Source organism: Pelodiscus sinensis, chromosome 27 (genome assembly GCF_052426305.1).
Source record: "Pelodiscus sinensis isolate ZL-2025 chromosome 27, ASM5242630v1, whole genome shotgun sequence".
Taxonomy (NCBI): Eukaryota; Metazoa; Chordata; order Testudines; family Trionychidae; genus Pelodiscus; species Pelodiscus sinensis.
This window is the reverse complement of record NC_143078.1, coordinates 9270964-9298879: the sequence shown is the minus strand read 5'-3', so window position 1 is coordinate 9298879 and position 27916 is coordinate 9270964. Positions and strand designations below refer to the sequence as shown.

Here is a 27916-nt window from a genome sequence, read left to right as displayed (position 1 = left end):
GCACCTGTGGAAGCTGTCGGCCCCTCTACTCCCAGAACTGTGGTGAATTGGCCCCATGGAGAAAGGGACAGGGGCAGGAGAAAGACGAGCGGAATAAGATCTGAGTGGGCCCATGAATGTGGGAGGAGAAGGAACACGGCCGAACCCGAGGGTGGGGTTGTTTGTGAGGAGAGGCAGGCGGGTGCAGAGGCAGGTGACTATTGCGTGTGCGCGGGCCAGCCAGGCCAGGGGATACGCAGTTAAGATGATTGTGGGGGACTGACTGGAATATGGGCCGGCACCTGCTGCGGTCCAGATGAGGGAAGCTTGTGGGCAGAGGGGCAGAGGATCTGCCAGCCTGGGCATAACCGTGGGGGGACACACCTAGCTCCCCAGTGCATGTTCATGCCAGCAACTGAGGGGAACCATTACGGACACTTGGGGGTGGGGGGATTCTCTCCCTGTGGCATGCAGCCGGGTTGGGGGGAGGGGGGTGGCACAGCGGGGCTGTGAGGCGCTCTCTCTTCCTGGAGCCAGGAGTCTGTGTGCAGGGGAGTGGTGGCAGGCCCAGGTGAGTTATGGGGTGCCCTGTGGCAGAGCAGAACCTAGGAGCTGGTGGACCCAGGCTGTGTGGGGGGGACTGCTGTGCAGGGCCACGTTGTGGGGTGCTGTCATTCTGGTACAGAGCCAGTGTACGAGTGGGGCTGGCCCCCCTTCCTATGGCACAGGGCTGGGTGCGGCAGAAAGGCCGCGCCTGGCCTCGTTCTCTGACTCCATGGGCCTGGCATTCCTCCCTGCCCCCCTGCACTGGGGAGCATGTGCTCATCCTCCCCTCCCAGTCCCTGGGCTGTGACACCGCAGTGAGTCAAACCGCCCCATTATTTTCCGTCCGGTCCAGAGTCTTTGGGCGGGGCTCGTTCCCAGGCAGGCTTGCAGGGACACCCGGCATGACTTCATTTGCCCGGCTTCCCTCCTGCAGCCATGTGCCTCACTCTCCCTTGGGTCCGGGTGGGGCCAGCCAGCCTGTGATAGGCTGCGGAGGGGGAGCTCCCTCGCCTGCCCTCCCCTCTCCCCCCCTCCAGCCTCTGCTCCCTCCCATCTCCTGCAGGTGGTTGCCGCTGGGGAGCAGGGGAGAATTTTGTTCTCCGTTCCCTGTGCAAGCACCTAGGCTCAGCCCTAGCCCGCATGGCAGGGGAGGCGCATCCAAGTGGCTGCAGCTCGGAGTCCAACCTCCCCGGCCTGGTGCATCTCGGGAGTTGGCAGGAACCTGGCTGGGGCACTCTTAAGGTGGAAAATGCCGTGCCCGGAGCTTTTTAAGGTGGAGCTAGTGTGTGTGGGGGGGGAGGAAGGGTTATAAATGTCGATTTCATTTAAGTCCACCCTGGCACGATGCTGATTAAAGGGGCTGGGTGGGGGGCATCCCCGGGAGACAACTCCTCTGCCCTGTGATGGCAGAATGGCCCTGGCATGGCGGCACCAGACTGGCGCCCGAGGGCTGGGCTCAGCTCTGGTTTATGCTCCAGACTTCCCCCATCTGGGCCCCAGTCACACACAAAGGGGGAGCGTGAAACCTTCCTTTCCTCGCTGCCCAGCCACATGCTGCGGTGGCGGGGACCCCCATGAGCACCTCAACGTACAGCCAGCTGTGAGCTGAGTTTCCTTCTATGCCAGCAAGGCGTTTGGACAGCCGGGGTTCTAGCCATCCGGCTAGCCTGCCAAGCCTCCCTGGGGGTTTCTCCTTAACCCAGCCCTCTTACCACGAATGACTCTCCATGCCAACGGAGAAGAGGAAGAGATTTCATTCTGGTGCACATAGGCATGAAGGATCACCAAATGACATTAATAGGCAGCAGCTTTAAAACAAACAAAAGGAAGTATTTCTTCATGCAGCGCACAGACAACCTGTGGAACTCCTTGCCAGAGGATGTTGTGAAGGCCAGGACTTTAACTATTAGCCAGGATGGGTGGGGATGGTGTCCCTAGCCTTGGTTTGTCAGAAGCCGGGAATGGGTGACAGGGGAGGGATCACTTGATGATTCCCTGTTCATCCGCTCTGGGGGTGCCTGGCATTGGCCCCTGTCGGAAGGACACTGAACTAGATGGACATTTGGTCTGACCCAGGGACTTGCACCAGGGTAAGACTGGTGGCAGCAGCAGCTGGACTCACGATCTCTCTCCAAGCTGCTGGTCAGGGTTTTTGAATAATCTCGTTTCTTCCTTACAGCAGGGGGCTCTCAAGCTTTTTCTTTCCGAGCCCTCCACATCCCAACTTTTTTTTCTGCTCAGGCCCCAGTAGGGGCTGGCAGGAGGAGCAGCTCCTAGGGCACCACCGAGCTAAGTTGCTCAGGCTTCAGCTTCAGCCCTGGGCCCTAGTGAGTCTGATGCCAACCATGGCAGGCCCCCTGAAACTTGCTTGTGGACCCCCAGATCCCAGTTGGGAACTGCTGCCCGACAGCATCTGCCCACAGACGGGGCTGAATCTACATTGGCATCTGACTCACTTTCCCTCCCCCGTCACAGGCCTCCTCGGAGGGAACAATCCCAGCTTCCCCTGGGAAAGATCTTAGGAGAGAGGGGAAAAACACCAGGACATCCAGGGAGAACTGGGTTTGGTTGACTGTGGGAGGCTGAAGAAATCAGGGGTGATGTCTTGGAGACTCAGCTGCCTTGCCTGGAAGCTGGGTGCAGCCCGGATCTGGTTGCCCGAGGCTTTGTGGGCGGGGGGTATCTGCTGGCCACATGCTTGGCAGACAACGACAACTGGTGGGGTTGCAGAAAGCTCCGGCAGTGGCCGTCTCCCCTATGATCCAGAGGGAGATACTGTAGCAGCCCGCTCTGATCCGCGGAAACAAGCCAGCGAGCACCGGCTGGCCTTCGCTGGCACATGGATCCAGTGGCGGAAAGGTGATAAGGATCAAATGCTCTCTCTCCACCGTTTGGTTTGGCGACTGGCGTCTGCGTGTGTCTCCCTTGTTCCCAGCTTTGTGTGGCGCTGGGTCCCAGCCGAACATCTCGGAGGGTGCGCCTGCACGTCATAGGCCCACCTATAGTGCTAAGCCCCGAAGTGCAGGTCAGTGGAGAACCTGTGGAACTCCTTGCCAGAAGATGTAGTGAAGGCCAGGACTTTAACAGGCTTCAAAAAAGAGCTAGTGTGCAAGAGGGGCAGGGGTTCGGGATGGAGCTCGGGCTCCAAAACTCTCCCCACGTTCCAGATTTGAAAGCCCGGCCTGCAGCTGGGCCCTGAACATCTGCACCAGCAATGGGCAACCAAGAGTGGACTGCACAAATGGCCCTCCTGTGTCTTAGTGGGCTGCCTGTGGCCCACGAACCCTCTCTCTGCCCCCCATCCCCCATGCTCCTCTTGCACACTGGAGCCCTGCGCTTACTTGCTCCTCCTCCTTCCTGCCAGCACTGTCAGAGCGCTTACTCCGGGGCGCTTCTCTCCCTTCCTCCGTGCTGGAACAGCTGTGGACAGCTGATTCGTGGTCTTCCAGCTGGAGGAGGGGCTGGGGCCGGAGCTTGAATCAGCAGATTCCCGGCTCCCCCAACAGTGCTGGGAGGGAGATGGAGGAGTAGGAAGTACAAGCTCCCGTGCCCCAGTGTGCCAGAGGCGCGCGGAGGAGGGGGACAGACAGAGGGAGCCCCAGTGGGCCACATGTGGCCCGTGGGCTGCAAGTTGCCCATTGCTGAGCTGCACTGTCGTCAGCCTCGCAGCTCAGCCCCCTACCCGGCCCGAGCGCAGACAGCACGGCCAGCGTGTCTTCGCCACTTGGGCATACATGTAGGGATGCTCCCTCGGGTCACACCTGCACATGGCTATTGGTGGCTTCCTCCTCTCCCATCCCTTTGCTCACCAGGCCCACGCTCCCCGGATCAGCCTGCCGTGCTGTGGGGGGATTACAGCTGGGAACCAGAGTAAAGCCACCCTCTGGCCTCATGACCCCCTCCGCCTGCTCTTGGGTCCCAGGCCAGCCTCTGAGGTCATGGAGAACGTAGAGGGGATTCCCAGGTCTCCCTCTTGCTGCATCATCCCAGGGAAATCAGCCACCTGGCCCCAGCTGGACTGGCTGGTCCCTGAGGGCACCTCGGGCACTTGTAACCTCCCTGCAAATCAGTGCTGTTTGCTGCCGCTGGGGGAAGCCTTATCGTTTCAGGGCCGGAGCGCCCTCTGCTGTTGTGTGCTGGGGAGGCCCGGCCAGAAAAGCACCTGCGTGGGGGTAACAGAATAAAGCAGCAGTGCAGTCCAGTGGGTAGCAATGTTCCCTCTAATTCTGGCCATCTGTGTGTGGAATAAATTTTGTTGTGTGCACCAAGGCATATGAAGTTGTGCACCACCCGCTGCTGGCGCTGGGCACTCTACTAATCAGTTGGGTGGCATGTGACTCTCCCCTGGCAGCCGCCCCTGCGCTCAGTTTACAGGGAACACTGGTGGGTGGGGCATCCAAAGTGACTTTGGGCAGGACACATCCCTGCTCGTTGACTCTTTCCCTTCCCCCCCATCTGTGTTACCTGTTCAGTCCAGGACAAGGTTTGTCTCTAGGGATGTAAAATCCCAGTTAATCAGTTAAGTGGGATCCGGCTACCTCTGCCAACCCCCTGTGCTTCAGGCTGCTGGCTCCTGCTCCTGGCCCCACTGTGCGCAAGGTGGCTGGCTTCTGCTCCGGGCTCCCCCTCGAGGCTGGAGCAGCTGTCCGCCCGCAGGGAGCCATGGGTGGGGAGCTGCTCCCGGTACCAGTTAACCAGTTACCTGTTCACATCCCTAGTCTGTATGGCACCCAACCCAATGGGTCCTGATCTAGGCTGTGATCCAAACCCCGAAGAAAGTGCTGGAGAACGAAGGGATCCAGGGATGTCTGAGGGTGATGTGTCAGCTGCAGGGGTTGGGGTGGCAGGTTACTTGTCTCCCCTCACCTCTCCTCCTTGCCTCCCTCTCCAGGCTTGTCTGGGAACCCCGCGGATCTGGAGAAGCGGAGGCAGGTCTTCGGCCAGAACTTCATCCCGCCTAAAAAGGCCAAGACCTTCCTGCAGTTAGTCTGGGAGGCGCTTCAGGACGTCACGCTGATCATCTTGGAAATCGCAGCCATCATCTCCCTGGGCCTGTCGTTCTATCACCCGCCAGGCGGCGACAACGAATGTGAGTGCCCTGCCGCAGGGTGGGCGGGCCGGGAGCAGAGTCCCCGGGAACGTTCAGTCCAGGAGCTGCTCTGTTGTATCCCCTGGGCTGTTTCACGTGCATTCCCGAGAAGGCTTTGTGGTCGCTGCTTTAGGCTTCCCCTTTGGCCTCCGTCCTTGACTGGGGACACTCTCGTTGCACCAGCGTCACTGGAGCTATCTGGATTTGCACCGGCTGGGGATTTGGCCCAACGGTGTCAGTGGATTTGCACCAGTTGAGGGGGATCTGGTCTTCCCTTCGCCCTCCCTACCCCTGTCTCAGCGCACATGCAACCTGATTGTGCCCTGGTCTACACTCGGGCTTTATTTCAAAATAACGCCCCTTAGGTTGAATTTATAAGCAGGGCGTCCACACGACCAAGCCCATTATTTCGAAATCTATCCTCCTGCTTTCCTCGGGGAATAACGCTAATCTCAAAATAGTTACTTTGAAATAGCGGGAGTGTGGAATCTCCGATGCCGCTGTTTCGAAATAACGACTCCCCAGAGTTGTTCAAATTTCTCCCCAGTGCTTCCTGGGGACCTAAGTCGAGGTAGCGCGTCCACATTACGGCGCCTGCCTCAGACTCATTTTGAGGCTTCCCCGTAATGGGGTCACGCTATTTTGATTTTGTTAAATCGGGAGTTACGTCGATTTTGGATATTTGAAAATAGTTTCCTAGTGTAGACGTGCTCTGACAGATTTCCCCTAGCTGAGATCTCTAACATACAGCTGATATCTTGACTGTTTTCTTGCCCGTTTGCTTTCCCTCCAGTCTCAGCATGAGGGATGTGAACATGTACCTGAGTATCTGGCTAAGCCTGAGCTCGCCGGTTAACCCTCACAGTTATACACAGCCCCCCGCTTCTCCCGCATTGCTGCCTCTGTATCTGAGGCAGCAAGGTGGGGGCAAGTGGGAGCCGGTGCTGGGCTTAAAAGCCCGCTCCCTGTGAGCATTGGCTCCCACCTGCCTTGCTGTGTGTAGACATGTAACCGCTGAAATTTTCAGTGGTAACACATTTACCACAAAATCGACGCATTTTAACATCCCTACTCCGCACACCTCTCCCGCTGGGCAGCTAGATGCTACAGTGCTGGGTGAGGCAGAACACCTGAACATCTGTGACCTGATCCAAAGCCTGTGGGAGCGAATGGAAAGCTTCCCATGAACCCTGAACGGGCTTTCGGGCAGGCCCATAGAGAAAAAGGGTGGCTAAGACATAGACATTAATTCCCTGCCCCTTGCACTGTCAGGGAGATACAGGATTCACTTAGTGCAATGCCCTGTTAAACACCATCCAGGCTCCACCTCGGAAGCAGCTGCAACTGAGGGGTGGAGGGTGAAGACGCCTGGTAATAGGGAACTGGAGAGTGCTCTGAGATGGTTTAGGCCAGGGGTGTTCAAACTTTTTTCAAAGAGGGCCAGATTTGATGAAGTGAACATGCGTGAGGGCCGACCATTTTGCCTGACATTCTTTGAACCATTAAAATTAAATGCAAATTAACTATTTTATGCAAAGTTTATTGCAAACGGCACACTTTTCATTTCGTCACATGGATGACAAATCTAAACAGGTGTTAAATCACTCTGCCTTTCATATTTGAAGGCCAGATGGAAAAAAAAATCTAGGAAGCTGAAATATATGTCAGGAACATTGTAAAGTACATTACATATTATTGGTAATAAAGGTTGTCTGTCAACTTTTAAGTTCAAAAAATATGAACAGGAACATAACACCAAGTATACATGTTGTGTCCAAATATATTTATAACTGATTTAGACCAACTGACATTAACTGAGATTTTACAATGTATTCATCTCAATACATATGGATTCATTGGGGGCCATAAAAGATAGATATTGCCAAATTACCTGGGGGGCCGTATTAAACCGGAACACGGGCCGCAATTGGCCCGCGGGCCGGACTTTGGACATGCCTGGTTTAGGCTATGCAGAAAGATATGAGAGCCGTCTTCTGAGTGTTGTAGTCTCTGCAAGGGGAAGTCAGCGGCATGAGCCATAGTGGTTTTCAAACTGTGGGTTGTGACCCATTATTGGGGGGTGAAATCTCAGGTGCTGGGTCTCGTTGCTGCAGGGGGATCAGGTGAGCAGTGGGGGTGCGAAGGCAGCTCCCTGCCCGTCCTGCACTGCACAGTGTGCTGCGCCCCAGAAGCAGCTGGCAATAGGCCTGGTTTGTTGGGGAGGAGCGAGAGGAGCGCACCGGGCTCCGTGCACTGCCCCTGCCCCTGCCCCGAGCACTAGCTCTGCCCTCCCATTGGCTGGGAACCTGCTGCTGGCTGCTTCCGGGGGCAGCATGGTCTGTGGTGCCAGGAGAGGCAGGAAGCTGCCTTAGCCCCCCAGCTGCACTGCTGAGTGGGAGCCACTCAAGATAAGCCCCTCCTGCCCTAGCCCTGACCACCACCAAAGCCGGAGTCCCCTCCTACAGGCCAAAGCTCCCACCCTCAGCCCCACCCCGGAGCCCACACTCCAGTCAAATTATGTTGGGTCATGGCCTCAACAGTGTTCTTCAACTGGGTCCTGAGAAACAAAGTTTGAAAGCCCCTGCTGCTAAAGGGTGCCGGGTGTTGTCTGTGAGACTCTAGGGCGTGGTGGGGTTTGGCAGCCAGGACTTTGCACACTGGATAACAGAGCTGAGTTTCTGTCCTAGAGGGGAGAGGAAGCTGCAGCCTGTCTCCCATCGTGTGTCTCTGCACCAGCTTATGGATGGAAATAAATCAGAGCTCCGCACACAAGGAAACTAGGCAGGCTTGGCTGGATGGGCTGAGAAAGGAGAGGGGCGGGGACAAATTCTGCTCTTGGCCGGAGGGAGCAAAATCATCCCAATCGGAGACCCCGTGAGAAATAGGCTCCAGGAGCAATAGGCTGAAGAGCAGAGGAGGGGCTTGGAGTGCCTGGGGCTTGGGGGGTATCTAGGTAAACGGAGGCCTTTGCTGGTGTGACTGCAGCTGTGCCCGCCAAAGAACAGACCAGCCTGCGGGGGCCCTCCGTCCAGCTGGTCCAAGTCCTGCCTTTTCGGTGGCCTCATCCGACTCCCACCCAGGGCAGGGCGAGTGACTCCATTGACTCTGACAGGACTCGGAGCGGGCCCCTTCCCGCCAGCGCCGGAAGCTTTCAGGGAGGAGGAGCCTGCAGCTGGTCATCTGGCTGTGCCGCGCTGTGTCTAGAGCAGGTTCTCGGGGCCTGTCATGTATCCATGCTGGGGTGCCTATTGACCTGTGTGTGCGAAGGCTCTGTTTGCCACTGAGCCCCCACAGCGTACGTACTCGTCTGCTTCGATATTAGCGGTGGTCTGTATAGCCTAGCCCGGCCAGATCGCCATGCACAGGCACACACCACAGATAAGACAAAATGGCCCCCCGAACCGCCTCATCCTACTGCATGATCATTGTCCTGTCTCAGTCACGCCTCTGTCCGTGTCCTTGGCGCGTGGGCGGAGGCGGGTGGTCTGGCCCCCATACTCTTAATTCCAGCTCTGAGGGGGCGCCTCTGGGTGGTGTGGGGGGGAGGGAGCAAGGCACTTCACTGAGCCTTTGTAAGCCGGGGCCTTGCTCTGTGAGGATGAATTGGTTACGGGTTGCAAAGTTCTCCGCAGGGGCTCAGTAATGGAGCTTGCTTCGTGTGCATGGGTTGCTGGTTTGTTCCTTAGCGCAGCAGTTTTCAAACTGTTTTTCTCATGACCCAGTTGAAGAAAATTGTTGATGCCGCGACCCAACATAATGTGACTGGAGTGCGGGTGGGGCCGAGGAGGTATTTTGGGCTGTAGGAGGGGGCTCCAGCTTTGCAAGGGGTCAGGGCTGGGGCAGGAGGGGTTTACTTTGAGTGGTCAGGGGTGCGGGGGGGGGGGGCGGCGGCGCTAAAGCAGCTTCCTGCCTCTCCTGACACTGCAGACCAGGCTGCCCCCAGAAGCAGCCAGCAGCAGGTTCCCAGCCCATGGGAGATCAGAGCTAGTGCTTGGGGCAGAGGCAGTGCGAGCAACCCTGGGCGCTCTCCCCCCATCTAGGAGCTGGGCCTGTTGCCAGCCACTTCTGGGGTGCAGCGCAGTCTGCAGTGCAGGACCGGCAGGGAGCTGCCTTAGCACCCCCATGGGTTACCTGATACCCCCGCAGCAATGAGCCTCTGGACCTGACGTTCTGTGGTCCAGGGCAGGGGCGCAAGCTCTAGACACTGGCTGTTTTTAAGTGTCAAACTGGGATAACAGTGGGGGAAAGTGATGTCCCTGGCCTCTGTCTGTCAGAGGCTGGAGAGGGATGGCAGGAGACAAATCGCTTGATCATTGTCTTTGGTCCACCCCCTCTGGGGCACCTGGTGTTGGCCACTGTCGGCAGACAGGATACTGGGCTAGATAGACCTTTGGTCTGACCCAGTACGGCCGTTCGTATGATGTTATGAGCTGGTGACTCGTCCCGATGGTGACGCCTAGAGAGGGCATGTCAGAAATGGGGCTAGACCCAGGCCGCTGCTCCAAAGGCTTGCCCAGCCTCTGCCGAAATAACTGCTGTGCAGAAACAGCTGGATGGGCAGTGGGCTGTCCCGTAGGGGAGGGGACACCGAAGGGGATGACTTGTGGGAGAAAGGGACAGAAGGCATGTGTCTGTACGTAGGCCTTCCAGCTGTGCCACACGCTGACAGCTGCACCAAGCTGTCCCGTGCGGGACTGACTTTTCCTCCTCTCTGTGCTTCCTGCCCCGCGGCAGTGTGCGGCCAAACCACGGCGGGCGCGGAGGACGAGGGGGAGGCGCAGGCCGGCTGGATCGAGGGGGCAGCCATTCTCTTCTCGGTGATCATCGTGGTGCTGGTGACGGCCTTCAACGACTGGAGCAAAGAGAAGCAGTTTCGGGGCCTCCAGAGCCGCATCGAGCAGGAGCAGAAGTTCACGGTCATCCGCAAGGGGCAGGTGATCCAGATCCCCGTGGCCGAGATCGTGGTGGGCGACATCGCGCAGATCAAATACGGTGAGTGGCAGGGGAAGGCGCGGGGGGCAGAGAGCTGAGCTTGTCAGTGTAGACACTCCTCCCCGCTCCTGTGTCTGTCTCGCACCTTCCCCTTCCTACCTGGAGTCCGTTCAGTCATGGAGCTGTCTGCAGTGGAAACGTAGCCTCCTGCTGCCTTCTTTGCCGGACACACAATACCCACTTGTCCCAGCCCACCTCAGTCCTGACCTGTAAGTAGGGCCCTCCCAAATTCACAGCCACGCGAAACGCGTGAAATCTGGTGTCCTCCCACAAAGTCAGTCCTTTCGTGGGCTTTTCCCAGATACCAGGCAGCTTTCCCGAGGGAGAGCAGCATTTCTCAAACGGGGGGTCCTGATCCAAGGGGAGTTGCAGGGGGATCGTGAGGTGGGTTTCAGGAAGGTTGGGACGTTGGCACCCTTTTCTGCACTGCCGTCAGCGCTGGGCAACGGGAGAGCAGTGGTTGGAATTTTGGCCAGCAGCCGCGCAGAAGGAAGTAGCGTAGAAGTGAGGGTGGGAATAGTGCAACCCCTTTACAATCACCTTGCAATTCCCCCCCCCACCCACACACACAACTCCTTTTTGGGGCACGAGCCCCCCAGTGACAATGCTGTGACATTTCTGACTTAAATAGCTGCATCACGAAATGTACCACCTTTCAAACCCCGGGCCTGTGACATTGACCAAAATACATGGTGACTGTGGTAGGGCCCTACCGAGAGGGGTGGGTATCCCGGGAGGAGGGCGTCTCTGACTCTAACTCCATTCTCCTAGCCAACTTTTGCCCTGGGCTCCTCATGCACAGAGGCAGCGGTTGGTGCTACGCTGAGCTCTGTGGCGGGCCTTTTGTGCTGCAGCCACTTACCCAGCGGGCCTCGCCGGGTTGTTTTTGCTTTGGATTATGTGTTCATTGTGCTCTCCAGTCAGCCACCCCCCCGTGCTGTCCATCCCTGCCCGCCACGGGAGTTCGTCTCCACAGCTACGCCATAAGGACGGGCTTGGACAGGCAGCACGGTGCCTGCTCGCGTCTTGTCTTCTCTTTCCACCGTTGGCCCTGGGGGATCTCCCTGACACCAGGAATCCTTCGGGCCTCGTCCCCAAAGGGGCCCCCTCAGCTGCGGCCTGAGAAAAGGGCAGGGACGAGCTTTCTGCCGGCCCCGGATGGGCTTGTGACATGTTCCCTCCTCTCTCAGGTGATCTGCTGCCCTCGGATGGGATCCTGATCCAAGGTAACGATCTGAAGATCGACGAGAGCTCTCTGACCGGGGAGTCAGACCAGGTCAAGAAATCCCTGGAGAAAGACCCCATGCTGCTATCAGGTGAGGCCTCCAGAGGTGACCTGTGACCCAAGCCTTTCTCGATTGGGCTGGAAACCCCAGCCAGCTACTTAACCTCTGGCTGCTTTGGCGTTCAGACTATGCCGTCCTGGTACCCTCCCAGTGCCGGCTCACGTTAGACCCCGTTCCGCGTGCCCATCCCTGGAGCCTGGACAGCAGGAGAGGGCCTGATCTCTGCCATCCATTCATGGTCCTAGCACGGCACCTGTAGAGTGGCCCCGCAGCTACCGGACAGGCCAAGAATGGGCTTGGTTTCTCCTGTGGGGCGAAATATAGGTGATGGGCAGCCAACCTTGGAGAGCAAATCCCCTTCCAGGGCAGGGGCAGGATGGGCAGCAGCAAAGCCAAGCTTCCATTGCGCGTTGCTCCTGGCCAGTGTCTCCACCCTGCCCTGGAGAGGTTTCTGTACTGCGGTGGCACGTGGCTTCTATGGGGATTGGGGAGGAGGACCTAGCTTGACTGATGGGACCCCTTCTAGTGGGGGGTTCTCTCTCGGGCCATTCTCTCCTTGGGTTCTCTGCTGACAAGAGGTCAGTTGTGATGACGATGCCTGTTCCATGAGAACCTGGAATGGGATCCGCTTACGTAACTTAAACTGAGGCCCCGAGGAGCCATTGTTATAGGAATAACTTTGGGGCTCTGTTGGCCTGGGCTATATTTGAATCCATGACCCCGAAGTGACAGGCACCGTGCCGGATTCCCCTGAGGCAGTTTCTTGTGTTAAAATATTCTGGAAGTCGACTTGTTCACGTCTCTTCTTAAGAACATAAGAACGGCCAGACCAAAGGTCCATCTAGCTCAGTATCCTGTCTGCCAACAGTGGCCATTTCCAGCTTCTGACAAACAGAGGCTAGGAACACGATTCCTACCTATCCTGGCTAATAGCCACTGATGGACTTATCCTCTGTGAATTTATCTAGCTTTTTTTTGAACCCGGTTACAGACTTGGCCTTCACAACATCATCTAGCAAGGAGTTCCACAGGTTGACTGTGTGAAGAAATACTTCCTTGTGTTTGTTTTAAACCTGCTACCTATTCATTTCATTTGGTGACCTCCTGATTTTCCCATCTCCCTTGATGTTTCATTCCCCTGGCCAGGTACCCATGTGATGGAGGGCTCCGGACGCATGCTAGTGACAGCCGTGGGCATCAACTCGCAAACAGGAATCATCTTCACTCTTCTGGGGGCGGGAGAAGGTGACGAGGAGAAAAAAGTGAAGAAAGGTAAGGAGCTCTTCGGGAGCCCAGGTTTTTCTTTTTGGGAAGCATCTCCTGGAATGCAGTCAGCTGTGGCCATGGCTGACCAGGAACACACAGTCCTGTTCGTGAGAGTTCCAAGCTGGGCCTATTAAACATTGGGGCTGTGTCTACACTGCACCCCTTTTCCGGAAAAGGGATACAGATTAGACACTTCGGAATTGCAAATGCCGCGGGGGATTTAAATATCCCCCGCGGCATTTGCATTTACATGGCTGCCGCTTTTTTCCGGCTCAGGGTTTTGCCGGAGAAAAGCGCCAGTCTAGACGTGATTTTCCTTGAAAGTAGGAATAAAGGATCCTCCGGAAAAGGGTTTATTTTCTGGAATGTCACTTCTAGACTGGCGCTTTTCTCCGGCAAAACCCTGAGCCGGAAAAAAGCGGCAGCCATGTAAATGCAAATGCCGCGGGGGATATTTAAATCCCCCGCGGCATTTGCAATTCCGAAGTGTCTAATCTGCATCCCTTTTCCGGAAAAGGGGTGCAATGTAGACACAGCCTGGGAGACAAAGCTGGGGATCCCACTTCTACCACCAGCAGGCCATGATGCAGCGAGTCCAGGGAACGCACAGCATATGAAGGCCCCTTCCGTGTTTGGGGGCCTCTGCTTGGGCTCCCCTTCCAGTGCCTCCTTTGTGACTCACCCTTCGTCGCTCTGTCTCCATCCCGCTGCAGCTCGGGAGCCTGTGCGGGGCAGGGTTTGACAGGCAGAATGAGAGTGACTCTGGAGTTTCTATCAGAGGGCTGGCTTTGGTGAGGAGGTTGGCAGTGGGGTCACAATTGTTCTGACCCCGTAGAGGGAGGTGACAGATAGCTGGAATGGTCCATGTCCTCCAGAAAGTCCAGCACTCGAGCTTCACCCGCAGCGTCTTTCTTTCTCTCCATTTGTTTTCTCTCTCGTTTTCATCCAAAGACCGACTCCCCTCCCCCAAGTGTTGACCTGGCAGTGTGGGAGGGGAAGGACGGCTAGGTTGACTTGCTTCGCTCTGCTGTAGGAGTTCCTGCGGGCGGAGGGTCGCTCCCAGCTTCCTGACTTCGGCGGGCGGGGGAATCCCTGCCCCACACTACATTGCAAACCTTGGACTCATTCCCGTCTTGGCTGCCCTTTTGCTGCAGCTAAGAGCCGGGGGGCCTTGTAATTAGAGGGTTTAGCCCGCCTCTCTGTTGGCTGGTGCCAGGTGACGGGAGGGGCACACTGCGCCTATCAGTGCCCTTGTCCGAATCCCTTGTGTTCTGGATGCTGACTGCACGCCGAGGCGCGGCAGCGTGTGGGGCAAGAGAAGAGCACAGCTCAGCAGGGTGTGCCGCTCACCGACACAGCATCGACTGGGCCAGAATCCACAGACGCCTCCCTGCCACCTCGCCCGCGTCTTGCTGCTCATTCCGCTCCCTCCGCCCCAGCCCCTGTCAGCCACGGATGGCTCCAAACCGCGCCGCCTCCCTTGAGAGGCCTCTAGGGCCCCGAGACAACCCACACACGCCCCGCTCGCCATACGGGCTGCCTGAAGGATCTAGGAGCTCATCTTGGGGGTGTTGCGGGGCCACCTTGAGGCACAGTGGCCTTTGGGGGCAGCTCAATAAATGCAGCATCCCTGCCAGGTTGGCGGTACCAAGACAAAGCATCCCTGTGTTTTGGGAGAACCTTCTCTCAGGAGCTGGAGTTGGAGGGGAGAGCGGCAAGGCTCCCATACAGTCTAAAACTCCCTCCACTCACCACCTTCTCTGACGTGGGTGTTTTCCCCGTCTCAGGACAAGTGACTGCCCCCCTCCTTCCCTAGACATGCCAGCTATGCTACTCACATCTGCCTTTGCACAGAGACGGGGGGCTGAGCGGGAACACAGCCCGCGGGCACATCGTGCCTGTGTCATTTGGTGCCTAGCAGATCGGGGGGGTCACTCGACCCTCCTGGGCTTGTGCTGCCATGCCGAAATCAGACAGTGACTCAGCCCCCCCAGCTGCTGTAAATCCAGCTTTGGTCTGTGGGAGTCCAGGATCGACACCAGTTTACACCAGCTGAGGGTGCTAGGTTCCAAAATATCTGCTTCCGCCTTGCTCCCAGGTAGCGGCAAAGGTGTCAGTGGTGGAAGGTATGTGTCTTATCATAGAACCATAGAGCTGGAAGAGACCTCAGGAGTCATCAAGTCCAGCCCCCTGCCCAAGGCAGGATCAATTCCAACTAAATCAACCCAGCCAGGGCTTTGTCAAGCTGAGACTTAAACACCTCTAGGGATGGAGACTCCACTACTTTCCTAGGGAACCCATTCTAGTGCTTCACCACCCTTCTAGGGAAATAGTTTTTCCTAATATCCAACCGGGACCTCTCCCACCACAACTTGAGACCATTGCTCCTTGTTCTGCCATCTGTCACTACTGAGAACAGCCTTTCTCCATCCTCTTTGGACCCTCCCTTCAGGAAGTTGAAGGCTGCTATCAAATCCCCCCTCACTCTTCTCTTCTGCAGACTAAATAGACCCAACTCCCTCAGCCTCTCCTTGTAGGTCATGGGCTCCAGCCCCCTCATCATTTTGGTCACCCTCCACTGGACCCTCTCCAATGCATCAAAGCAGGCCGATGCTCCCTCTTTGGCCGTCAGCGGAACAGGCCCTCTGTGCTCTCCACCTCGCTTCGGCGAGCCCTCTGGGGATTAGGAAAAGAGAGTGGATGCTGGGATCTCCCCTTCTGATGCTAACGGACAACGCCTGTCCGAAAGATTACCGAGGATGCGGTAGAGTCTCCCCTCCTGTGAGCCAGACGCTCCCGTAGCGCCTGTCTGCAGGGAATCCCGCCTGCTCACGATCTTGGGCCTCGTTTTTCCTGCTGTTACAGGAAATGGCACCCGGTTTATTGATGCTGTGTCCTAAATGCCACTTGGCATTTCCCCGTCCCTGGGCTGCCGCATGGACTGACAGGTGAAGTCTGGCTTGACGTCACGCGTGCTGCGGCCCACACATGTTGACAGCAAGGGGGTGCGTGGACCAAGGGGGGTGTTTCTCAGGGCCCAGTCCTCTCAGTGTCACTGGGTGGGAGGGTGTCCGGGGAAAGAGCCCCAGCTCCGGACCCACCAGGCGGCACTCATTCGTCCTGCCATGCGGATTTGTTTGCAGCTGCTCTTCTTTGTACCACAGGAGCACCCATACTCACAGCTCTGGGGCCCATTGTGCTAGCCGCTGTACATGGGCAGAACAAAGACAGCCCCTGCCTCAAAAGAGCTTCCAAACGAAGTCTAGGACTGTTCCGTTAGCAGACTGCTAGAAGATTTGCCCGGCGTTGCTCGGGTCCTTAACGCCGTTCATCGCTGTCTTTTGGAAAATAAAATGAAAATGTCCAGGCTTCATTTGAATCATTGCTTTGGGGTGGGGCTGGGGAGGAGGGGCTCAGGCTGCAGGCTGCCCTGGGAAGAGAACTCCCCAGCCCTCTCTCACTGCAGCAGCTTGGGGCCAGGGGAAAAGCGCCTCCCCATGGCCATTGCAGCTCCAGCAAGCACAGCAGGGGGAGAGGGGCATGTCCTCCTGGCTGGGCACAGTCAGGTTCATCTGCCCCAGCGCTCCTCAGCCAGAGTGAGGAATGCAGAAAACAGTGAACTTTCTCCTGGCTCCCTAATGAAGGGGAACAGCCAGCGATGTCCCCGTATGAATGGGAGGGGGGGAACTTCAACCACCCTCCCTAAAAAGCACCTGGGGTAGGAGGTTTGAGATGGGGGCAGTCCTGGATGCGGTCGGGGGCACCTCCCAGCCAGCCCCTTTTACCTGCCTGCTGATTGTCTTTTTTTATGGGAAGCAATCCCATTCCTGGCACATCCCATTTCCCTGGCATAACCAAATCCTTACCTTGGTTTAAGCTATAAAAGGCAGCTGGCTACCAAATTTGGTGGTCCTAGCTCTTACCATTTAGGAGTTCTTGAGCAGACGGACAAACAGTCAAACTCTTGAAAAAAAAGTAGTTCAGTAAATCTGTGCTGCGGTAACTGGAAATGAGGTGTCTAACCAGATGGAGTGTTGTGGTAGCCGGAAATTGGGTGTGGGTCTAAAAGAACTTCTCCACCTCAAATTGGAGTTATGGGCTCAGTGCAGAAGCCACTGGGTGGAACTCCAGCCTGTGTTCTGCAGCTCGGACTGGATGCTCACAGTGGATCCTTTCGGAGTGGCCTTACGTTCCATCTAGCCACACCTGCATGCCCTAGCTGAGATCAGGTCCTCTTTGCACGAGGTGCGGTACAAACACATAGGCAGCCCCGGTCAGGAGGAGTGAGCTCACATACTAAAGAGATGAGACCACAGGTGGGAGAAGTGGAGTCGTATCTCCCCATTTCAAAGATGGGGAAACAGAGGCACGGGGCGTCGTCTGTGGCAGAGCAGAGAACCGAGCCCCCATGGCGCCTGATGTTCTTCTGTCCCCAGTGACTTCCTCTGACAGAAGCTTCCCCTTTCCCCATGGCTACACGCTCCTTACAGCAGCAGGAAGAGGTGGGCTAGTTTCCTTGGCTGTTAGGGGCGGGAGGCACCTTTCACCGCCTGAGTCCTGGTCACAATTCGATGAAGCCCTGCTGCTGTGCGGTGTGCGGGATTCCTGGCATGTGAGTGCCAACGTAGAGCGCACCCAGGGCATCCCGCCAGCCTGGACGTTAATGTCAAGAACCGTGTGCTCAGCGCTCCACCCTTTTTCTCTTTGTCTGAACAGGTAAAAAAGCAGGAGCCCCTGAAAATCGCAACAAAGGTAACCAGCCTCTCTCCATCCTTTGAACCAGCACCACACTAACTACCGAGCATTCCTCCTTCGTTCCTTCTTCCCATGAGTCTGTGCTCTTCGCCGCTGCAGCGGGAATCTCGCCTTGTTGTCCTGGAAGAGGGTGTAACAGTCCGCACAGTGCTAACCTCCACGTTTTCTTACCCCCGAGCAGCGTTCCCTGTAAGCTGAGCGCTTGGGTGGCTGCCCAGGAGAGATTCAAAAGCTGCCCAGCTGATTAGCAGAGTGCCCACTACTTCCCACAGCCTGTGTTTCTATGGGTGGTGCACATTTGCACATGCCTCGGTGCACAGAACAAAATTCATTCTGCACAGGGATGGAAAAAATTACAGGAAACATTGTCCCCAAGCCGTCCTCTCCAACTAGGGGCCGGGCTCCAACCCCACAGTCTGTGCTGCTGGAAGTGTAGCCCCCTCTGACAGCCTAGAGGTCTCATTGTAGAGTTTGGGGGGGATTTCATCATGTGCAGAGAGGGGAGATGATGGTTTATTCTGTGTCCCATGAGGCAACCTGGCCTCTTTTGGGAGAAAAGTCTAACAAAAATCAGCACAGTGAGATCTGTGGGGCAAGGAAGGTGAAAGCAGGGAAGCCTCATTGTTCTAGGCTAGGGTGTTTTCACATCGGCCTAGATATAGCCGATGGAGAATAAACCATTGGGACCAGATCTGCCCTGGATGGTTCTCCCCTGTCTCTGATCTGTGGTGTCAGTTTCTGCCACCTCCTTGTACTCATGCAAAATCGATCACGTGGGATTTTTCCACAGTACAGCAGCCAGCGGTTCCCCTCTGCTGTGCCTGGATGATTGATTGGGAACATGGAGCCTAGTGAGGAGAGCGCTCGATGGCAAAAGGCGGGCGGGGGAGGCTGGGGTTTTAATTCTGTGAGCACAAAGAGCTGCTGCCCCCCTGCAAGTCTGATTCTATGGCTAGACCTGGATCGGTGGTGGATCTGACCTGTGCAACTGTTACACCCTGTTCTTCTCATGGCCTTTTTGAATCAAAGTGAGCGTCTACTCTCCAGTATGTTTCTCACACTGTTCTTTCCAGGCTGTGTAGAGGAAGCCCATTTCTGCACCTATCTGTTTCTCCACCTCTCTCTCTCTCTCTCTCTCTCTCTTCTCTCAGCAGTTTGCGTTTCCTTCTTCCAAACTGACATGTCGGGTTATTTTGGGTGTTCTGTGGGGGTTTTGTTTTTTTGGGCGGGGGGGGTTTCCCCCTGTTTCTGTCCTGTCTGTAAGTCCTAACCATGGAGCTCACTATTTTGGAGCAACCGTGTGAGTTCTTCTGAATCTGTAATACTTTGCTGGAGACTAGAAAGGGGAATTTGCTCTGAAATAGCCAGGTTTGGTTCTGTGCAAAGCCTTGCTTTCTGATTGAGTTTAGAAAACCCAAATGACCCAAGAACTGAGAAGAAGCCAAATAACTTCTATTAATTTGGTGGGATGTTCTACTCATCTCTACACACACAAACTTTCTGTTGTGTTGGGGCTTTTGGGGTTCAAATACTCAGCTAATGTAGGCCAGCATAGATCCATTCAAAGAAATTTGTGGGCTGGATCCCAGAGGGCTGAGGGTAAAGGAGTCGGTTCACTCCTCTACATTAGTGAGTCAGTCTCCATCCCAATCCTTAACTCCCCCCTCCACTCCACCCTCTCGAATGCTGTCTGCGTCGTAAAGTGACTCCACAGAGTTTCCGCGAAGGTGTTGGAGATCAGCCTTGGCACATGCCTAAATCGGGAGCAGAGAAAAGGAAATACTGTTACATAGAGTGATGTTGACTTGTGGAACTCATTGCCACTGTCTCTTGGAGGCTGAGTGATTAGCAGCATTCCAGAAAGCACAGCACATTCATGATGATTATCTGGTGTTATAAAATGTACAATCAAAGATGACCAAGCCTTTTGGAAGGGATCTAAACTATCATGCTTCAGGGCGTAAAGTGGCTTCAGGTGGGGGCTAGGAGGAAACATCAAGGTATTTCATAATGACCTTCGGTAGGGATTCCTGCACCTTCCTCCAAAGTAGCTTGTGCTTCTGGCCACAATCCTGGATTATCCTGTAATCCGATCCAGCCTGGCTATTCCGATAATCCTGTATTCAAAGGACTTAAACACTTAGCAAATTAATTCTCCTAACACAACCCTGCAGGGTAAGTATTGTTAGCTGCATTTTAGAGGGGTAAACTGAGGCAGCAAAGGGACTCTTGCCCAAGACCGCCCCCACTGGCAGAGCTGGGAATAGAGCCCAGGAGCCCCACAACTTAGTAAGGTTGTCCTTCCTCCCCAGGAGTAGCCAAGTAGGGACACGTTTTCTTTACCTGGGAAGTGGGGCAGGGAGGGCAAGGGAAAGAAGATGCCATGAGCTGTACCAGCATCTTGCTCTGTGGGGCAGGCTCTCTGGGACTGTGTAGGCCTTAACCTTAGTATGTGCCGGTTGTGGGCACACGGGGGAGGCGGGGAGTCTTTTTTGCTCTAGGTTTCTCTCTCTCTCCCTCCACCATCTCTCTGTCAATGGCGTCAAAAGCTTCTCCCCCACTGCCCCTCCCATTCACCCACTGTGTCTCTTTTGCCCCCCGGGCTGTAGCTAAAACTCAGGATGGCGTGGCCCTGGAGATCCAGCCCCTGAAGAGCCAGGAAGGGGTGGAGAATGAGGAGAAGAAGAAGGTGAAGGTCCCAAAGAAGGAGAAATCGGTGCTGCAGGGGAAGCTGACCCGCCTGGCTGTGCAGATTGGGAAGGCAGGTGAGTAGCGGGAGGGCGGATCTCCGCTCTCAGACAGCGCCACGCTGGGCCTCTCCCCGGTGCCGCTGCGGGGCTAGGATGTTGCATGAGGTGTAGTGTCTGTGGCTGGCGGGGACAGAAAGCTTTCTGCCAGAGGCTGGCACAGGGTGAGGTGGGGCTGCTGTGTCAAGTGCCTCCTGCTGGTCCAGCCTTGGAGCTGCACCCTCTGCTTGGCTGATGCCCCGTCCTCCCGACGGTTCACCCTGCTGTTACTGCCGGGGTACGTTCTAGGCCCTTCTCTGCTGATTCTACACCATGGGCAGCGGGTGAAGGTAGAGCTTGGAGGGGGGGGCAAGCCCCCAATCCCATCCCATCTGTCCAGGCCCCGCCCTCTGGCATCACGGAGCAGTGGGGTGGGGTATGGCCCTGGCTTCCCTGGCCCCAGAGCATTGGAACGAAAGATGCTTGGGGGCAGCAACACTCTGCCCCCAGTACACCTACCATAGGGGTTCTGGGGGCGGGGTGTGGGCGGGGCCAGGCTGGCAGTTTGGGAAGGCAACGCCTCCTCCTGCCTAGTATATCGGCCCGTCCACGTTCGACACCCAGCTCTGCTCAATCCTCAACTCCGCTCTCCCCTGCTATGCTCCCGTCCTCCATATCCACAGTCACCAGCAGCCCCTCAGCTATTCCAGCCCTGGGGTCCCACACCCCTCAGGCCTGGCCTGCAGGCCTCTCTGCTGGCTGAGTCTGTGGGCGCAGAGACCCTGCTGCAAACACATTGAATTGTCGGGGCAGGTTTTGCTGTGGATGCCGAGGGAAAGAGCCCCCAGGGTTCACTCTGCGCAGGCGGCCTCAGCAGGGTTCAAGGCCCGGGGGAGCAGGGCAAACTTCTATCAGAGCAGCTTTCCCAGCCTGGGAGTGTGGGGGGGTGCCTCTTGCGGTGGACGAGGAGGTGGCTTCAGGCGCTGCTGGTCTCTCACCTGTCTCCTCCCCTAGGGTTGATCATGTCGGCCATCACGGTCATCATCCTGGTGCTGTACTTTGTGATCGACACCTTCGGGGTGCAGCGCCGATCCTGGCTGGCGGAGTGCACCCCCATCTACATCCAGTACTTCGTCAAGTTCTTCATCATCGGCGTCACCGTGCTGGTGGTGGCCGTGCCGGAGGGCTTGCCGCTGGCTGTCACCATCTCCTTGGCCTACTCCGTCAAGGTGGGGCCGCAACTTGGGCAGGGAACAAAGGGGTGACTGTTTGCCCTGAGGGCGGTGGGTTTCCTTTCTCCACTGCAAGGCCAGAGGCCGAGAAGATGGAGGCTTGTTTTCCCCATCTGTTGGGCAGTGAGGCTGGGCCGCATTAGCAGCCAGGTGAGGAGAAGGACTCTGAATCGCTTTGCTGCTGTTCCCCTGTCCAGTATCCTGCTCTCCCTGACAAACCTCCCTTCCTCTTGTCCTGAGTAAGCCAGGAGCCCAGCCAGGCACTGCTGGGGACACACATGGCCAGGAGAGCGCCAGTAACATGTGCTTCCATTGGTGGTGCACATCCACACATGCCTTGGTGCACATCATAAAATTTATTCTGCACGTGAATGGAAAAATAATCGAGGGAACATTGCTATGCAGTACTATTAAACTGGTGCCCCTGTGCTCAATGGCAGACCAGGGGGGAGGGGATAACAGGTTTTTAGAGATGTTGATTTTCTAATCTTCAGCAACACACGAATGAAATGTTTCCAACGCAAATTTTAAACTCAGGTCCTGTCGACTCACATAGTAAATTCAGAAACTGACCGTCTAGACCTGGGGTTGGCAAATGCCTGTCCAATGGCTTCATTGCCGCTTGACTGGCTCTTTCACAGGTTCAGCTAATCTCTCTGGCAGGCCGTGTCACTTTTAAGCTAACTAGATCCTTTCCGGAGGAAGCAGAGCCACAGAACGGAGATAGGAAGAGGAGGGTGGGTGGGCATTAAGACCCAGCGGTGCCCCAAATTTTCAGGTGTCCTGCGCAGCCGTGTATTCTGCGCATGGGTAAGGACGGCTCTTGGTAGGGAGTTGGGTTGGGCCTACGGAGATGGCCTCCCTCGCTGAGGTGATGCTGAGTGCAGAGGCTATAATACCCGCCCCCCTCCTCAGCCCTTAGCTCCAGGATCAGCCCATGGCTGTGACCTCAGGCTCTGTGCCCTGTGAAGACCCCAGGGTAGGAAGAAGCATCCCTGCTGTCGTAACCCTTTCCCTGCCTGTCTTGTGTCCCGCTGCAGAAAATGATGAAGGACAACAACCTGGTGAGGCACCTGGATGCCTGCGAGACCATGGGCAACGCTACGGCCATCTGCTCGGACAAGACGGGCACGCTCACCATGAACCGCATGACCGTGGTGCAGGCCTACATGGGCGACACCCACTACCGGCAGATCCCCGACCCCGAAGCCATCCTGCCCAAGGTCTTGAACCTCATTGTCAACAGCGTCGCCATCAACTCTGCCTACACGTCGAAGATCCTGGTGAGTCTCCCTGGCCCCTGCTGTTCAGACATTGCTTCTTGCCCCTCCAAGCGCTCCGGTGGCTGGAACGGCCCAAAGGACCAGCACCGGGGAAAGAATGGGCCTGTGATAGAAGAGGGGGTGTAAGACTGACCCCCTGGTGAGCAAGGGGTTAACGTCAGCTCACACCCTTTATGGCGGGGTGGGGAGCTGTGTTCCCTCTTAAGATTTTCCATCCATGAGAGGAGGGAGTTTTGTCTTGTGCACCAATCTTGAGGTCATGGGCGCTTGTTCGGATGTACCACCCACGGCACCCAAGTTCTAAACCTCCCCCTTTTCCCCTCTGCTGCCATGTCTCCCACCCTTCCATCGCCGCATCTGCTCCCCTGGTGCCTGCTGCGCCCCCCCCCCCAACCTCCTGCTGTTCTGGATCCTTCCCTTCTCGCTCCCCTCAGCCCTCCTGGGGCTTGCCCCACTCCCCATCCTCTCTGACCCCTGCACCCACCCTTCCCTTCCCCCTGTGCCCACCCCATACCCTCTCCTAACACTTCCCTCTACCCACATGCCCTGCCTCTCTCCTCTGCCCTCTGGTGCCTCCCCTCCAGACCTCTCCCTGTGTCTGCCCTTCTGCTTCACCTCTACAATCCCCCTGGCACCTGCACGTCCCCTTACCCCCTGCACCCTCCTGGTGCCTCCTCCTTCCCTTGCTGCCCCTGCCCTCCCAACACCTGCCCCCCTGGCCCTCTTCTTCCCTGGTGCTCACTCCCTCACCACCCTCTGCCCCAGTTCTCCTCACGCCCCTCTGTGCCCTCACACATGACTTGCTCCAACCCCCCCTTCCTCATGCCCACCCCTCCTTTCACTCCCTCTTCTCCCTGCACCCCCACCTCCCCTCTCCTCTTGCCCCTCCCCTCGTCCAGCATCACCCTGTCCCCTCCTCTTTCCCCCCCCCCCCCCCGCTGACACCTTCTCCCACCCACTCCTCCTGCCTTTTCCTCCTCATTGTTTCCTCTTAACCCCCTGGAATTTCTCTCTCCTCCACCCTGCCCCTTTCCTCTGCCCTGGCCCCCTCCTCTCCCTTCAGCACAAGCCCCTTCCGCCTCTCACTGCCCCCCTTCCACTTCCCTCACCTTCCTGACACCTGCACCCCTCAACCCCCTCTGGCTCTCTGGTTCCGGGGTTGGGCCAGCTGAGGCTCTGCAGAGGGGGTGGGCAGGACTGAAATACTTGGTGTGCGCACATCTTACAGGGAACCCGGCTGGGGAACCTAAGGCCCAGGGGCCATATGTGGCCTCTGGCTTGCCTGGATCTGGCCCCCGAGGCTCGGAGCTCCCCCCCCCCCCCAGCAATAGGGAGCCCGCACTGGTGCTCCAGCCCCCCCCTCCCACCATGAGGCTGGAGCAAACAAAATCTACTAGCCTCACCACCCCTAAACTCTGGTGTGTGAGGGGAACGTGGAGAGTGCCTTTCTCCTTCTCAGTCAGGGCCCACGTCAGTGCGGGGCTGGTTTTTCTTTTTTGCTTCTGACTTGCGTGCAGCCCCCGACCCAGAAAAGGATCCCCCGCCTCCTGCACAGCTGACCCCAGGCTCTAGTTCAAACAGGAATGAATTCGGGGAAGTCCCTGCGGGAGGCAGGAGTTCGGATGAGCTGATCATAGTGGTCCTTTCCATTCCCTCGCGTGGCCCTTTACACCGAGGCCTCGATGGGCCGACCTGGGCAGTGAGGGGCTGAAACAACGGGCCTGGTTGTCCGCTGGGGCTGACCACAGTGGCGCTGTGTGGATGGGCACCCGCTGGCGCCCTAGCTCGACGGACTGGAAACCACCCCCATTCGTTTTGGTGTATTGACTCCGGCCACAAGCTAAAAAACTCAACCTCGGTTATATCCTTGCAGAGAGAATTTCTGACAGCTTTCCCCCCGCATCCCCAACCACAGTGGGCCTGGCTGGGAAGGTTTGATTGACTGTTTTTTTTATCCCCTCCCCCATTCTCCCCGCTCCGGGAACTTTTTAGCCCCCAGAAAAGGAAGGGGGCCTCCCACGGCAAGTGGGGAACAAGACGGAGTGCGCCCTGCTGGGCTTCGTCCTGGATTTGAAGCAAGACTACCAGGCGGTGCGGAACGAGGTGCCCGAGGAGAAGCTCTACAAGGTCTACACCTTCAACTCGGTGCGCAAATCCATGAGCACGGTGCTGCAGAACCCGGACGGCAGCTTCCGCATGTACAGCAAGGGGGCCTCCGAGATCATCCTACGCAAGTAACTACCCTTCCTGCCTTCCTGGTGGTCTGGGGGACCCTTCCTGGGGTCTGCAGATTGAACCCACCAGTGGGAGTGGAGGGCTGCAGTGGGAAAATCTCTGAGAGACCTCTTGTAAACCAAGACACACACGTACACTATCTGCAGGACAGAGAACAATAGTCCCTTGTTCCTCTGATGAACTTTTTTCCAATCTGTAGCTCTCAGGGTACTTTACAAAGGAGAGCAGTATATTTATCCCCATTGCACAGATTAGAAACCTGAGGTCCAGAGAGATGCGACTTGATTGGGCACCGAGCAGACTGGGAATGAGCTCTCGTCTCTAGTCCTGCTCTGGTGAGCTATCCACTAGGCCACACTGCCTCTGGGGTAGCACTCAATGAGGTTCTCAAGTGGGAGGATCGATTGTAAGAGCATAATCCCATGCAGGACAGCCCCGTGGCTTCGTCCCCAGTTGCCTGGAATAAAATGCGGCCTGTTAATTGGGGTTGGGGGAGGTTGGCATGTTTGCTTCATAATTATTTTGTCACTTCTGCTGCATTTGTGCTCCTGGTAGCCAAACTGCTGTGCCAGAAGCCGTGTTGGTGTCTCCAGCCAGGCAGTGCCACGTATCTGCCAGGGAGCATATTCCAGAGAAATTGCCAGCCCCGCTTTGCAGCCTTGAGAATCTAGGCCAGTTCAGGGAAGGAAGCAGCCCCCTAGTCTTTTTTCCGCAGGCTCACCTGAAAACTCTTGAGGTTCATGCCTAACTGACAGATAAAAAGGGTTGCTAAATCTCTCTGGCTTAGTCTCTTCCCCCTGTGAGGTTAGAGCTGGGGGGCTTGCCTCTCTTTTACTCTGCAGGTGGCAAGCCTTTCTCGCCCAGTTCTGGGCACCACATTTCAAGAAAGAGGAGGAGAAATTGGAGTGGGTCCAGAGAAGAGCAGCAAAAGGTCTAGAAAACATGACCTAGGAGGGGAAACTGAAAGAACTGGGCTTGTTTAGTTTGGAAAGAGAAGACTGAGAGGGGACGTAATAGCAGTGTTCAAGTATCTAAAAAGTTGTTACAAGGAGGAGGGAGAAAAATTGTTCTCCTTGACCTCTGAGGATAGAACAAGAAGCAATGGGCTTAAACTGCAGCAAGGGAGGTTTAGGTTGGACATTAGGAAAAAGTTCCTAGCTGTCAGGGTGGCTAAACACTGGAATAAATTGCCCAGGGAGGTTGTGGAATCTCCATCACTGGGGATAGTTAAGAGCAGGTTGGATAGACACCTACCAGGGATGATCAGAGGGTGCTTGGTCCTGCCATGAGGTCAGGGGACTGGACTTGATCTCCCTTCCAGTTCTAGGATTCTCCATTAACTTCCTAAACTTCTCCTGGGTGCAGGTGCACAAAGATCCTGGACAAGAATGGGGACCTGCGGGCGTTCAAGGTGAAGGACCGGGACGAGATGGTAAAGAAGGTGATTGAGCCGATGGCCTGCCAAGGACTGCGCACCATCTGCCTGGCCTTCCGCGACTTCCCCGCTGACGCCGAGCCCGACTGGGACAGCGAGAACGAGATCCTGTCTGACCTGACCTGTATCACCGTGGTCGGCATAGAGGATCCTGTCCGGCCAGAGGTACCACAACACCCGCTTGCCTTCCTGACACGGGCAGGCCATCCCTTCCCCACCCTGCTGTGGGCATGAGCACGGTGCCCCCTGGGGTACAGTGGCTATGCAGTGATGGAGAGCCCTTCTAGAAATGGGGGGGCTTGAGCACCCTCCCCAGAGATGCCTTGCAGGGCGCCACACATCATCTCACTTGAGTCCTGTGCTTTATGTGTGAGGTGCCCTCACTCCATGCCACGATCAGGAGCCCGCCAAGTGCCAGGGGGCCCATCCAACTGGTGCAGGTCCGCTGCTGGGGGCAGGGGTCCCACAGGGGGCAATTGCCTCAGGGCCCGGTGATTCAGAGCCCAGGGTCTTTTAGAATCGCTGCTGGAACACTTCAGAGCCCTGCACAGCGCACTCTAAGGGCAGACAGTGGGGGGGGGGGGGGGCCCTAGCCCCGCCCCTTCTGCCTGAGACCCCACCCCTTCCAGCAGCGCAGAGCCTGGGTCCCCTCACACGGCCTAGGGGCCCGGGGATCCTGTCGGCCCCCCTAACCAGGCACCTCAGGCGGGCATATCCCCACAAAGGCCTCTCGGTCTGGGCAGGACCGCCTCTCCGGCGCCTATGTTCAGGGGACAGGTGCATTGCTTGAGGTAGCAGAGAAACCAAGGCAAAGTCTTCTCACGGTGGAAGGCAGTCGGGGGCTGATTTGCTGCCCCCCGAGGTGGGAGAAAATCCTTGACAGGAAGCTGTTTTTCCTGCAGCCCACGCGCTCCTTCCCCTATTCTCACGGCTGGCCTGGGGGTGATGGACAGACCGCTGAGCTAACGCAATAAGCAGTCCCATGCCTGCCTCTTGATTCCATTTCGGAGCCTGCCTTGCTCGCCTCTTTCCCTAATTAGCCATTAAAGTATCTGGACTCAGGAATTGCATTACACATGCCCGGTCTGCAGGCCTTGATTCGATTTGCTGATTTCTCAGTAACATTCCCCCCACCCTTCCCGCCCCGGCTCAGGCTGGTTCTGTAGGAGATAAACCCATTAGCGCAGCGATGTGCCGCTGCAGCCGGAGATGCCAGGCCGGGAGAGGGGCGGGCTGCTGTCAGTACGTCTGCGGGTAGAGCAGGAAGAAATAAAACGTCCCACGTCTTGATTGATGGGTCATCCGGATTGGGCACCGGAGGTTCCCGAGCCCTGTGGCATCACATGGAGCAGGCAATGAAGTTACGTCTCCCGGGGGGCAGCAGAGGAAGGGCACTGCAGCCAGTTCCCGGAACGGCGCTGAACAGACGCGCTGACCTGGCTAGAGCCGTGCAGAGAACTAGCTCGTTGGTTGGAACCGCTCAGCCAGGGCCTCCGCTTAGAAGTGAGCCGGCCCCTCCCAAACGCTCTCGTAACTTGAGTCCCCAGTACGTAGCCCGGTACAATGGGGCTCTGTTCTTCTGAAAGGCCCTTC

General features: G+C 56.8%; 1 protein-coding gene across 6 annotated transcripts in view; it reads left to right on the top strand.

Annotated features, from left to right (window-relative positions):
- ATP2B4 (ATPase plasma membrane Ca2+ transporting 4) overlaps window positions 1–27916 on the top strand; it is a 120403-nt gene that overhangs the window by 56394 nt on the left and 36093 nt on the right. For 4 of the 6 annotated variants that reach the window (XM_089773675.1, XM_075910013.2, XM_075910015.2 and 1 more), the window contains exons 3-12: window positions 4916–5113; window positions 9848–10105; window positions 11296–11421; window positions 12538–12663; window positions 17374–17409; window positions 20022–20177; window positions 21153–21367; window positions 22411–22653; window positions 24646–24887; window positions 26254–26488. In XM_089773675.1, the coding sequence (XP_089629801.1) occupies window positions 4916–5113; window positions 9848–10105; window positions 11296–11421; window positions 12538–12663; window positions 17374–17409; window positions 20022–20177; window positions 21153–21367; window positions 22411–22653; window positions 24646–24887; window positions 26254–26488 (1835 nt within the window). The remainder of the gene's footprint in view (window positions 1–4915; window positions 5114–9847; window positions 10106–11295; window positions 11422–12537; window positions 12664–17373; window positions 17410–20021; window positions 20178–21152; window positions 21368–22410; window positions 22654–24645; window positions 24888–26253; window positions 26489–27916) is intronic. The other 2 variants (XM_075910014.2, XM_075910016.2) reach the window with 1 other exon arrangement.